The sequence below is a fragment of the Castanea sativa genome, chromosome 12 (genome assembly GCF_040712315.1).
Source record: "Castanea sativa cultivar Marrone di Chiusa Pesio chromosome 12, ASM4071231v1".
NCBI classification, from domain to species: domain Eukaryota; kingdom Viridiplantae; phylum Streptophyta; class Magnoliopsida; order Fagales; family Fagaceae; genus Castanea; species Castanea sativa.
The window spans coordinates 41,767,085-41,781,260 of record NC_134024.1 but is presented as its reverse complement, the minus strand read 5'-3'; the positions used below and the strand labels follow the sequence as shown (position 1 = coordinate 41,781,260).

Below are 14,176 nucleotides of genomic sequence, written 5' to 3'. Positions count from 1 at the left end.
AACATTGTATGGATTTTAAGTAGCTCAATTGGTTAAATTTTCTATTGTTAAATAAGACATTTAGGATTTAAATTCTGCCTACACCAAAAACCATTAGTATTTTGGCATGATGATAAAGAACAATAATTTTAGAACAATAATTTTGGAGTGAACATCATAAATTAAAATTTTATCGCACCAATATCTATAAAAAAGGACACTAACATTACATTTATTATACTTCCTTTATGGGAGAAGATAACGAATGTCCTAAGAGTATTAGTTTAGAGAATGTTTCTAAAAACTTTTTATGGGGAAAAAAGTAACTAACTTTTTTGACAACTTTTTATATTTCTCATAAAACTAATATTAAAACTTTATTAAAATAATTTATTAACAAATTCTCTAAAGATACTCATTAAAACCGGATCTTTCATTTATAATCTATTACTTTTATAGTTAGGAAAAAAATTATGAAGTTTATTATTTCTTCTAGACTTAAGTATTTAAATTATAATGAAATGTTTAGTTTTATTTTAGGAAAATGTCTGTACACATCCCTTATATAGTATACTCACTCTCCAAAAATAAGGGGAACCATAACTTCAAGTCAAGGTTTTAACCTTCAAATTATTTTTTAGAAATTGTATCTATTATATATGCAATAGACAATTCTCTTTATCTATACTACCCTCATCACATGCGTTTCGCATGTACGATGAGGCTTTTTTTTTTTTTTTTTAGCGGTCCTATTTTGTAGCAAAAAAAAAAAAGTTTTTATTTTATATATATAATTTTTATTTTGAAAATTTAATTTATAAGTGAGGTTTTTTTTTAGTGGTTCTATTTTGTAGCAAAAAAAAAAAGTGTTTTTTTATACTACTATTTAAGGGGTATTCCCTATTTAGATTCCTTAATTTTTATGCCTAAAATACCCTTAAATTCATCTGTTTGTATAGTTTAAATAATAGGGTTAGACATGTAAAATTAGTAACTTAAAAACTCCTAATTTTTAGCTAAATTAAAAAAAAAAACATTTTTTCTCCCACCTCCACATTTTACTCTCACATTAGTAGTCAAGTACTAATACAACTTTTTCTTTAAAAAAAAAAATATATATATATATATATAAAACTATTTTATTCTCTCCCATAAACGTACTCTTTTTTTTTTTTTTTCCTAATTGCCAAAATGAAATTGTTTGCAACTTTTTATCACTAAACGGTTTAACAAATTTCAAAAGTTTGACACATTTTTTTCCTGAAAATTAACATACATTATCTCTATTTAGATATATTCCACACACTTTTTACATATACTATACATATCCTAAATTAAATAACTAAATTAAAAAAAAAAAATCAAATCTCACGTTCACCCATGTTCCTAAAATTTAGCATATATACCTCTTCAAATCCCAAGTACACGTTCACCTATTTGAGTTCATTTTTTTTTTTCTAATTTCAATTGAATCTTTACTTTTAACTTCTAGTCATTATCTTTTATTTTTATTAAAAAAAATTTAATTGTTCAAAATTATTTCTTATTCCGTAACTAACCACCAATATTCCCAACAAAAAAATTATAAAATATATATAAATATATATATATATATATATTCCCAGCAAAAAATAAAAAGAAGTTAACAATTGGATAAGGTAAACTATGATGAACTATCGCTTTTAAAAAAATCTGCCTACAAATTCTCACAAACACAACTTCAAACTTCCACCCATCATCATTAAGTAGTTATAATGTTCTCCCTCCATTCCTATCCTCCATAGCAACAACTATTTTTGTATGTAGCCTTTGTAATGAACGTTATTTTATGTTTTCAGGATAAAAGTTTGCAATCAACGGGTAGGGGACGCGAAGTCCGTGCTACAAATGATATGCCACAATTTTGAAGTCTCTTCATGTTGACAACCCAGCTGCTAAAGTTCATTATAGAGTCTACATTCCTAATAGAGCAACATCATCTCTAGAAGTAATTATTCTGGGATGTACGGACGCGGCACCGGAGGTGCCGCACCCGCGTCCAACGCGGCGGGACTCGCCGACGCGCGAGGGACGCCGCTGCTCGCGCGTCGGTGCGGCGTCCGGCCGCGTCGGCCACGTGGCATATTATTTTTCCCGCCGACTCGCGCCGACTCGCGCGGACGCGGCGCCGGCTCGCGCCGATTCGGGCCGATTCGGCCAGAATCGGGCTGTTTCGGCCGTATCGGTCCGTATCGGCCGGCGACCGAAACTGCCGAAACGGGCCCGAAACGGCCGAAACAGGCCGAAACATGCCGAGAATCAGGTTGCAACAGCCGAAATCGGCTCTAAATGAGATCCAAAAACCCTAAATCTATCCTTCCTTAATTTTATTTTGAATATTTGTTGCTTCTTTTGTGTTTTCTTTTTGGTTTTGTGTTGTGTTTTGTGTTTCTTGCTTTTTTCTTTCTTTGTTTTGTGAATCAAGGCATAGTAAATTAGTAATATGTTTTTTAAGAATATTTTAATAGTAAAAATATATAGAAAATATAAATAAAAATATTTTTAATAATTTTTTAATTGCCGAGTCCCGCCGCACCCGCACCCACTTTTTTCAAAAATTGCCGAGTCCCGCACCCGTACCCGCACCCGCACCCGCACCCGCACCCGCACCCGTGCTTCATAGTAATTATTTCATGTTGTTTGGATCTAAATATATGTTAGAATGTATTGTGGGAGTTGGATTTGGGAAGTGTCTTCCTAAGTTTAGTAAGCCCAAATTCACATGTTTAATTTTTTTTAGTACATTTTATGTAAAAGATCAAAAAATTATTAAAATTTACTTAAAATATAGAAGAGTTTCTGAGCACATGCGTGAGCGCGTGCTCAGAGGCTAGTATGTTATATATATATATATATATAATTTTTATTTTGAAAATTTAATGTATAAGTTTTTGTATATATATATAATTTTTATTTTGAAATTTTAATTTATAAGTTTGTGTGTGTATATATATATATAATTTTTATTTTGAAAATTTAATTTATAAGTGGACAAAGAAATTTGAAAATAAATAGGAGAGTGATCCTATTTTTTAGGCAATGTTTTAGTAGGAGTTAGAATTGTATTTTTACTGGATTGTCCTTTAGTTTTGTCTCTATTTAAATATAGGGATATACGGGCATTTTAGAACCATGAAAATGAAAAATCTAATTTATATATATATATAATTTTTATTTTGAAAATTTAATTTATAAGTGGATAAAGAAATTTAAAAATTAACAGGAGAGTGGTTCTATTTGTTGGACAATGTTTTAATGAGAGTTAAAGTTGTATTTTTACTGGATTATTCTTTAATTTTGTTTCTACTTAAGTATAAAGTTGTAGGGAAATTTTTAAACTAAAAAAATGAGGAATCCAAATAAAAGAAGCTCCTTAAATAATAATTTTAATAATAATTCTATAATCATATAAATTATTTCTCAAACTTTTTATCAAATTTTTAACGTTAGTCATTACTTACCCATAAATTCATTATTTCTTCTCCATCATTCACCTTCTATTATGCTAAGGTTATGGCAAAAAATTGTAGAGACTTTTCCTCGTTTTAACTGCTGCCTACGTACTACACTTCTAGTCAACACAACGTACAAAGGAGGACATACATGATACATCTCTAAACAAGTCCAAAAGCTTATGCTTGAATACGTTGTGAGGATAAGCATAACATCTTGGCCATGGACAGCAAACTTCTGAACTCGCATTTAATCTCATTTATTACTCCCAACTGTCACCGACTCTCTTTTGGCCTATAAGAAGTGACTCCCAGCAGTGTGGTTTAATCAGGTACTAAAGCAGAGCGACAGCAAAAAGAGAGAGATTGAGAGAGAGTGATAGTGATTGAGAGAGGAAGAAAGATGACAAGGTGGTGTATTGTGGTGATTCTTGCTCTTGCTGTAGTCCACACTACAGCAAGAAGTGTGCCAAGTGATGCTGGCCTCGACGACCAAAAGAACTTCGTCGCATTCGGTGGGGTTGGCGGCTACTCCGGACTTGGCGGTAATGGACTTCCCTTTGGTGGAGTTGGTGGAGCTGCTGGGATTGGTGGAGGACTTGGTGGTGGAGGTGGAGGTGGAGGTGGCTTAGGTGGAGGACTTGGAGGTGGAGTTGGCTTAGGTGGAGGACTTGGAGGTGGAGCTGGCTTAGGTGGTTTGGGTGGTGTTGGTGGCATTGGGGGTTTGGGTGGTGTTGGTGGTGGTATTGGTGGTTTGGGTGGTGTTGGTGGTGGTATTGGCGGTGGAGCCGGTGGTGGCGTTGGAGGTGGGACCGGTGTTCTTCCATTCCCTTGAGCTTGAAGTTTGGTATTTGAATTTAGCTAGCTTATGATCTACGACTACTAGTGTTTTTAACTTATTTAGTATGTTGGGAGTTAAGTTAGTTGTGTGAGAACGATATGTCTTAGTACTTTGTTGTATTTACTTATGTCTACGTTCGTAGTCAAAAGACTCAAAAATAATAATTTGAAAAGTGCTTCCATTTGTAGTCTTTGAGTTACTTAGGTTTTTATGGCCTTGTAAACGTTTCTGTAGTCAAACATTATCGAAATACGTTCATTGCGTTGTGTGACATTTTCTATCTTCGTTTCTTCTTCTTTTTCACTTTGATGTTTACGAAAGAATTCAGATAGTCATTTCATGACTCTAAAATGCTTGAGCTTCCATGCATAGCAAAGTTGCCCCTTTTTTTCAGTCATTGGCAAATTGTTAATTTACAGGCATGCCGAAGTATGGTGAAAGCAAGACTTTTTTTTTTGGAAGCCGAAGTATGGTGAAAGCAAAAACACTTTAGAAGAAATACTTTAAAATATTTTATATATATAAAAAAGAAAAATAAAAGCAATCACGACAAACGTGCCCATGCAGGCTTAAATAGGAGTTACAATAACCTGATTGTGGTAAAGTATATGTGAAAGTGTTAGGTACAAATTAAATTATTCATCTTCTTTTAGCTTCGATGTATATACAATAACCTAATCATAAAGTTTATTAGAAAAATATTGAGGCTGATTAAATGATGTTTATTTAGGTTTTTTTTCTTCAAATAAAGTTTAATTATTCTAATATACTCCACAAAAATGGTACACTAATAATATTAATAAATATATTATTATCTTTCAAATTAAAAACACAATACAATTTTGTAATTTTTTTGAAATGGTAAATTGTAATTAATATAACATTATTTCACATAAGACTAACCCTAAACAATATATGAGTTCTAAATAGCTTAATTGGATAAATTTCTTATTATTAAATAAGAAGTCTAAGATTTAAAATCTGTTTACACTATAAATTAATTGATTTTTTTAACATGAAGATAAAGAGCAAAAATCTTGAAAGGAACATCATATAATAATTGAAATTTTATCGTTTTAGTATCTATAAGAAAGATACTAACATTACATTTATAATACTTCATTTATGAAAAAAAGTTAATAAATGCAGAGCATTAATTAGTTTGGGAAATATTTTTAAATTTTTTTTTTTTACAGCTTTTTACATTTTTCTTAAAATTAATATTAAAAATTTTATAAAAAAATCAATTAATAAATATTCTAAAGATAAACTGTTAACTGGATTTTTTATTTATAACCTATTATTTTTATAGTTTTAATTTAGGAAAATGTTTAGTGCGCATCCTTACGTACACATAGTGCACACTCTCCAAAGAGAAGGGAAACCGAAGTTACAACTTTCATTTTTGCTTTCACCAAAAAATAAAAAATAAAAAAAAAACTTCCATTTTTGCTTTTTAGATATTGTGATGATGAGAGTATAACATCTCTAAACAAGGTTCCAAAGCTTATTCTTGAATATATTGTGATGATGACCCTAAAATCTCGGCCATGGACAGCAAACTTCTGAACTCGCATTTAACGTCACTTACTACTCCCAACTGTCACCCACTTCTCTTTTGCCCTATAAAAGGTGACCCCCAGCAGTGTGGTTTCATCAGTCTAAACAGAGCGACAGTAAAGAGAGAGAGAGAGAGAGAGTGTGTGAGAGAGTGATTGTGATTGAGAGAGGAAGAGAGATGACAAGATTGTGCATCATGGTGATTCTTGCTCTTGCTGTAGTCCACACTACAGCAAGATCTGTGCCAAGTGATGCTGGCCTCGACGACCAAAAGAACTTCGTCTCATTCGGTGGGGTTGGCGGCTATTCCGGACTTGGCGGTAATGGACTTCCCTTTGGTGGAGTTGGAGGAGCTGCTGGGATTGGTGGTGGACTTGGAGGTGGAGGTGGCTTAGGTGGAGGACTTGGAGGTGGATCTGGCTTAGGTGGTGGTCTTGGAGGTGGATCTGGCTTAGGTGGACTCGGTGGTCTTGGTGGTTTGGGTGGTCTTGGTGGTGGTGTTGGCGGTGGAGCCGGTGGGGGCGCTGGAGGTGGAAACGGTGCTCTTCCATTCCCTTGAGCTAGAAGTTTGGCTTTTGAGTTGAGCTTACGATCTGCTAGTGTTTTTAACTTATTGTTAGTATTTTGGCAGTTAAGTGAGTTGTGTCTTGTGTGAGAACATGTTTTTTAGTACTTTGTTGTGTTTCCTTATGTCTACGTAACGTAGTCAGAAATAATAGTTTGAAAGGTGTTTCCATTTGTAGTCTTTGAGTTACTTAGGTTTGTATGGCGTTGTAACGTTTCGGATTCAAACATTATCGGAATACATTGCTTTGTGTGACATTTTCTATCTTCGTTGGTTTTTTTTTTTCCCAGTCAGTGGCAAATTGGCAATGTTGATTCAGAAAGCGATCCCTACAGGTTAATTCAGCCTCACGTCTACTCTCAGAGATTTATTTTTAATTTACAGGCAATAACGTACCAAGATTTTATTTTTTGGGAGCCGAAGTATTGTTAATTTTAGAAGAAATACTCTAAAATATTTTAAATATAATAAAAATAAAATAAAAATCCTTTAAAACAAATGGAGTAATCACGACAAACGTGCGCATGCAGGCTAAAAAGTTTAAAGTTTAAATGCAACTCCAAAATGGTGGAACGTATTATCAATTTTATTGATTATTACAAAACGCATTTTTAATTATATGTTAATAAGTAGTAAATTAATTCTAATATCTTGGAAAGTAATTAAGAGCTTTTAATTAGAGACGGGCTTACTTTAGAGCCAAGAGGGACCTTTTCCCTGCCCTGTAACACTCCTTTGTATATAAAATACACCATTTTGTATTTGGAAAATTTTGTTTTTCATTCATATAAAAAAGGACAAGCCGAGAAATAAGAGACTTGTATGTGTGTATTCATATTTATTCTCGAAATTTTGATCGAAATGGTGGTAGATCTAAAGCACACATTTATTTTATCCATATATCATCGTTTTTTTCCCTTGAATTGTGACAAATGGTTGATATTTAATTGAACGCCAATGGCCTATCAACTTGTTTTTCAAATTGTTGTACTTATATGTACTTTTTCAATTCTTGTTAAAAATATGAAACGAGTATTTTCATATTTAAATATTATGAAAACTAAATTTCAAAAAGATTTTCTAAAGTACTGTTTGATTTCGTAAATTGAAAGGGAAAACATTATAAAATTTAGTAAAAAAAAAATCAACTACATATCAACCAAAAAATTATTAAAAAGAGTAAAAGCAACCAAAAAAATTTAAATTTAAATTTAAAAATACTATCACATGCAATTTTCTATCCATTGCATTAAAGAAATGGTAGTAGATCCAAATCTTAAATAAATAATGCTTATACAAGGATGTCTCAAATTTTGGAGACCTATTTATATATATATACACACACTTATAACATCCAAATCTTAATTAATTTTAATTTTTGATAATTAAGACTTTTTTTTTTTAAGTTCTTAAACATTTAAAATTTAAACTTTAATCTTGCCTAATAGTAGCTAGCAACATGGGGCTACACATCCTATCAAAAAAAAAAAAGCATGGGGCTACACAGCTACACCAAATTCTTTGAGATTTATATATATTAAATACTCTTTTATATCTTCTCTATCCGACACATTTAATGTGACAACTAATTCCATACCAAACTCATTTAAGGAAACAAAATTAAGATTACACCTTCCGTAGGACAAAAATTGAAACAGATGGCCAAAAACCAACATACTAATAAATTAAACGAAGCTGTAGATCAGTAAATTCAGATAAGACAATAATATGACTGTAAATGGTTGCACCAAAAACCTTGGATATATTAATAAAGCACCTTCACCACATACATTCTTGTTGATTACATTGAGCTAGCCTTTTACTTTTACTCCTCCATTTGGGTAATATATATATTTTCTTTCAATTACACGATCTGGTTGGGGTTTGAGGTGCCACAAATTCCTCGAGTTAAGGACTCTTGCTACTTGCTAGTTGCTATCACACTTGATTTCAGTGTTATCCGACCCTGAAATAACGTAGCACCAAGCTTGAAAGAGCTAGCCGACCCCTTAAAGTGATGCACATATCTCTTTCACCTGACAAAGTTTATGAGATCTCCATCTCATCTCATAAAATGCAAGAAGATGCAACACGTTGTGCTTGACAGATGTTATTATGATGTTTGGTAAAAATGGCATTTAATGAGGTGACCCACTGTTACTTAAAATAGGCAGCAGGACTGCCATGTCTAATTTTCTAGCTCTGGCAGTGGCAATGGCAATGGCAATGGCAGCTAGGTCTGCTCATGAATTCAATACTCTGCAGTGTCAGTAGTAAAGACTCAAGAGATGCCACCCAATCAAAATGTTACTACAATACTCCACAGCTTAGGTGTTAGGTTTCACATTCATTTGTTTAGGTGGGAATTATTCAGTCAAAGATAATATTGCAGCACTCAAGCTCGATCTTCAAACACCGTGGAGACCACTGTATTTATCTCCCATCTGTACATGAATTTATGGGTAGCATAATAAATTTCACAATTTTTAAAAAATAAATTGTAATTAGTGAATAGTAAAATTGAAAGTAATGTTATATAATTTATTACCTTAAAAATAATAAAATTTGTTGTGTATGTATTAATTCTTATCTAACAAAAATTTGAAGTGACATAATTAAATGTAAGAGTGTGCATGAGTTGGGTTAAAAGACTTTTCAACTCAACCCATCAAGACGAGTTAAAAAAAATCAAACTCAACCCAACTCATCATAGAGATTTAACCCAACTCAATCCAATCCACGTTAATCGGGTTAGACCTATGGGTTTTTGACATTATTTTTTAATTACTATTATTAATATTAAATTGATAATTAAAACACCATCATCACAAATAAGAGCAAATTTATAACCAAATAATCCTAAGCATAACATCAAACCAACCTAAACCCTACATGAGGAGAACTTAGGGTTTAGGTTTTATTTAGGAAGATGTGTAAAAAGTAAACAACAAAATTGTATAATATATTTAATTTTAAACTTATATTTATATTAAATATAGGTGAGTCGGGTTGGGTTAGGCAGGTTTTTGAATTTTATGACCTGAACCCAACCCAATCTATTGTAAAAACAAATTCTACAACCCAACCCAACTCACCAACCCCTAAAAACTAGCCTAACTGGCGGATTGAGCTGAATCAAGTCGATTTTGGCATATAAACAGAGGTTCACTAGTAGTACGGGAAAAATCTCTGTATGATCCCAAGCCTATATATATTAATTATCATATACAAATTAAAACATTGAAAAGCAAAATGAAGGCATAGCAATTTATTAGTCTCTCGGAGCACATGATGTGGATTCACTGTCCATTAATTAATTGTAGTTAGTAATGATAGGAAGGATAAGAGCCGAATCCGACTGCAAAATGATATCCCTAATTAGCCCAAGCTTAGCCACACAATTGAGAGTCTAGTTGGCCGTATTATTTGTAGCATACCCTACATCAACATGCATGGAAAGAAAAACATTTTATCCATTTTTCATTAATGCCCCTTTCTATCCCTCTCCTCTCGCCCCTGCTCTGCCTGGATTTTCACACTTCCAAAAAATTTTAATTTATTGAAGGATTTCAATAGATAAAACGATTAATTTGTACGTGGTTTTCCTTCCATTGGAGTATTTGATTAATTGTAATACAGAATTTCATTCCCTTCCATTGAAGTTTTTATTGTAAAACAAAATTTTATTAATTAGCAAGATGAACTATTCCATAAAAATGCAATGTAAGCGAGACGTAACTTAACTTCACGTGGATTGGAATATGAAAGCATTCCTAGCTAGCTATAATATTTTGAAAAAATGTTATGTCCACAATATTTTTACAATAGTTTCATAGAGATTGTTATGGGTTGTTATTAGTGGGCAAAAAAATAATATAATTTTTAAGTTTAAATTAAAACCGATAACAACTTACCACATATAATTTGTTGTGAAAATATTGTAGACGTAGTACTTTTCAATTGCTAGAGAGTAAAAGCCACAAGGGTGCTCGATCCAATGTAGGGTTTAAGATAGATAGTTTAAATTAATTTCCATATAAACAATATTCTTTGAGAGTGGGTAGGCTTTTAAGGACATGTAGTAACTGGTAGCAAGCCATGTGCGGAGTTAGTTGGAGGCTTCCGCAGTTGATGCTCCAATTCTGATTCTATGAATAGCCCTACAATTCTGCTTCCAACAATGATTCTCTTTTAAAGGGTTGCATTCGATTCAGTTAGCTTCTAAGGTCTAACCAACACTTAGCCTTCAATAATCTTTCGCATTCTCCTACCTTTTTTGTTGATTGCTTGCATATCACAATACTCTTGAAAACTAGTTTGGAAGCCAACAAATATGAATGAATACATTTAAAGATAAACATAATTTGATGCATATTAAAATTCCTACAAAATTAAGATACTATTAATGTTCATTTTTATATTTTGCTAATTTAAAAAAAAATGGTAGGAATATCATTTGGTAGAAGATGCAATTGTTCATAAAAATATTTTGTTACTTGACATGATTTTTTTTTTTTTAATTGTGATACAATAAATTAACAGTTTTTTATAAATTAACATTGCTTAAAGTTTTAACAGTGTAAGCAATGTTACATTACTTAATAACTTCTTGTTGAATTCATATTTTAAAAATCCTATTGTTAATTTACATATTCTATATGTTTTTAACTTGTATGCCATGCCAATCAGATATAATTTATCATTCGATCCATAAATTCATCTTTTATACATTATTTTGAATTATAAAAACTTAAATTTAAACAATTAATTGATGACATAATTAATGATCTATGATTATCTTGAAATTTTCAAAGTATGAAGAATATACGAAGACAATATAATCTAACGATAGATTTGTCAAAATTCTCATTCAATTAAAATATATTGAGTGATATAACATCATTTAAAGTTACATTGAATGTAATTTTAACCCAGTCACATAAAGATATTATAAAAATTAGATCCTATAAATGGGAATACACAAAAATGATGACATGTATCACTTTATCGATGCATATAACAATGTCATGCATTTTCTCTTTGTCAATGCAAGAGTGTGATTAAGTGCTCTTCACAAATTAAAAAAAAAAAAATTTGAAAGAAGAAGAATTTAATAATACATGCAATCAAAAATATCTAAATAATTATTCAATTAAAGTAGTTAAAATAATTATATATTTGTGAGTTCATGAATAAATTATTATTATTATTATTATTATTATTATTATTATTATTATTATTATTATTATTATTATTATGAGTTTTATTTCTCTGCAATTAAGAAGTTACTAGGAACTTATATTACTACATAGCCACTACTTGCTCCTTGGTAGTGTAGGTTAGCCTTAAGACTCATTGGCAAACCATAGTTTCGCATTGGTCAGCCCGTTTTGTTAGCCGACGGACAGGCGTGTGTTTGGGTGGTCCCGCAATGGAGTTTCCTGAGGAGGTGGTCCCGATAGCAAGGAAACCAATGATTAGTAATAGTTATGCCAATAATTATTAATTGCTTGGAAATAAAATAAATACGTTTATCAGTTCATTATCTGTTTGCTTGTTGACACTTAGGTTAGGCACACACTAATTAGAAACATGGACTAGGAAGATATAGATTATGATGAAGGTTATAGCATCAGAGATATAGACAATAATTGGTTAAATGATGATATGGATTATGAAACAGAGATTCTGATTCTGATAGTGATCTGGATAATTATAATTATAACTATAGCAACACTAATAATTGGAGAGCATCAATAGGAGATAAAATCAACAGACAGATTGATAGACATAATAATAGTTTTTTACATAGAATTAATAAAAAAAATTAGAATTTTTAGAAGCTATAGATAGACCCACTACTGTAATAAGAAAAAATGAAAGAAATAATAGAATAGACAATTTTTTGGACCTCTATGACAGCTTTAAACTCACCTTTAGAAAAAGAAAGAGAATTTGAACCCCATCATAGATCATCTTTAACAAAAACCATGACAGATAACTGGTATAATAGGCAGCAAAATAATTTTACAAGTACCGAAATATCAATAAATCTTATAGATATAAAAAACACTAGAAAAGATAGCTTAATATGTGATGATAGCAATAGTTTTCAAAATCCAAAAGCTACTGATAGACCTATATCTATAACATATAAAGACAAAGAAAATGACTTAAGGAGAAAAGGCTTCAAGATATAAGAAAATGAAAGAAAAAAGATAATATGAAAGATCTCTTGATTTGGGAAAGAACAACACGTATGGAAGATAAAAGAATATTAAAGAAAGGGATAGTAAAAGAAATGATAGAAAGAATGAAAAGGCAAAATAATAAAGAAGCTAATTCATTACAACCTATACGTAAAAAGATGGATGAGAAAGATAGCAAAAAACAAGATTTGAAAGACTCTAAGCCAACTTTTATGGAAGACAAAGAAGATAGTCATAATACAATAGTGCATGACAAACTAGAAATAATGAATGAAGGCATAGTAAAAGAAATAATTGAAAGACAAAATGTCAACACCCTAAAGCTAGAAGGCATAGGAACTTCATGAGAAGAACTACATATAGAAAGAGATATAGGAAAACACATGTCAAAAAAGGAAATAGAAAAAGAAAGACATAATAGTGATAGTTTTGATGAAGTCAACAAAGGAAGGAATAAAAATAAAAATAATAATAATGAAAGTTTAAAGGAAAAAATAGATAAAAAGAATAAAAGCAATTGAAAGATCTATCATATATACCCATAATGATAGTTTGACAAAATTAGCTAAAAAGATAGAACTTTTAAATTCACCTTTAGATATAGACAGAAAAAGAGGCATAGCAGTTTTAAATACTACTGAGTTATCAGACACTGAGAGAGATGATAGACATACAAGAAATATTATTTGTCATAAATGTAAAGAATATGGACATACTAAAAAACAATGTGACTGACATAATAAAATTGTTAAACAAATTAATAAATTAGAGTTTGAGAAAGACATAATAAACGAATTAATAGAAATATTTAATGTTAAGCAAAGAGAGATAGACCAAGTAAGGGAAAAAGAAGGAGTAAAATCAACAAACCCACTTAAAGTTAATAAAAGAAAAAGAAAACAAAAAGACATAATAATGAAATTAATAGATAATCTACCTAATCATTTAAAAGATAAGAAAGATTATTTACTAAGTTTAAAAGATTCTATAGATATACCTATTGTTTGTATTAAGTGTAGAAAATATGGACACTATGTTACGGACTGTAGAAAACAAGAAAAAGCCAAGAAAGAAAAGACAAAAATGACATAAGATGGAAAAGATGTAAAACTAGTAACTTTACAAGACTTAATGACAGAAGCAAAAATGGTAAAACAAGAAATTAAAGAAATTAATTCCATAGACATAAATGAACAAAATATTACAGAAATAATAAATCTGAAAGAATTTCCTAAACCCATGATAGACCCTCCTTTATTAGACAAAGATGCTCTAGAAAATGATGTTTCAGATAGTAGACATAATTTCTTAAGCTTAATTGATAGAGTAATCTTTCAAAAATGGTATACAGAAATCACTTTAGTAATTAATAAAGAGCTCTCTTTGATAGAAATTGCTTTAATAGACTCAAGTGCTGATATGAACTGTATACAAGAAGGACTAATACCTTTAAAGTATTATGAAAAGTCATCTGAAAAATTAACTCAGGCTAATGGAGAAAAACTTATAATTAATTACAAAATACCTAAGG

At 30.9% G+C, this 14,176-nt stretch overlaps 2 protein-coding genes across 2 annotated transcripts; both read left to right on the top strand.

Moving 5' to 3' along the window:
- The first annotated feature begins 3,786 nt into the window (after window positions 1–3,786).
- On the top strand, window positions 3,787–4,584 carry LOC142618709 (uncharacterized). The gene has a single exon (XM_075791700.1). It carries the CDS (start codon window positions 3,874–3,876, stop codon window positions 4,303–4,305), a length of 432 nt encoding a protein of 143 aa, XP_075647815.1. The 5' UTR covers window positions 3,787–3,873; the 3' UTR covers window positions 4,306–4,584.
- A 1,379-nt stretch (window positions 4,585–5,963) lies between these two features.
- LOC142618708 (uncharacterized) lies at window positions 5,964–6,693 on the top strand. Its single transcript, XM_075791699.1, has one exon. The coding sequence runs from the start codon at window positions 6,050–6,052 to the stop codon at window positions 6,428–6,430; it is 381 nt and encodes a 126-aa protein (XP_075647814.1). The 5' UTR covers window positions 5,964–6,049; the 3' UTR covers window positions 6,431–6,693.
- The last annotated feature ends 7,483 nt before the right edge of the window (window positions 6,694–14,176 follow it).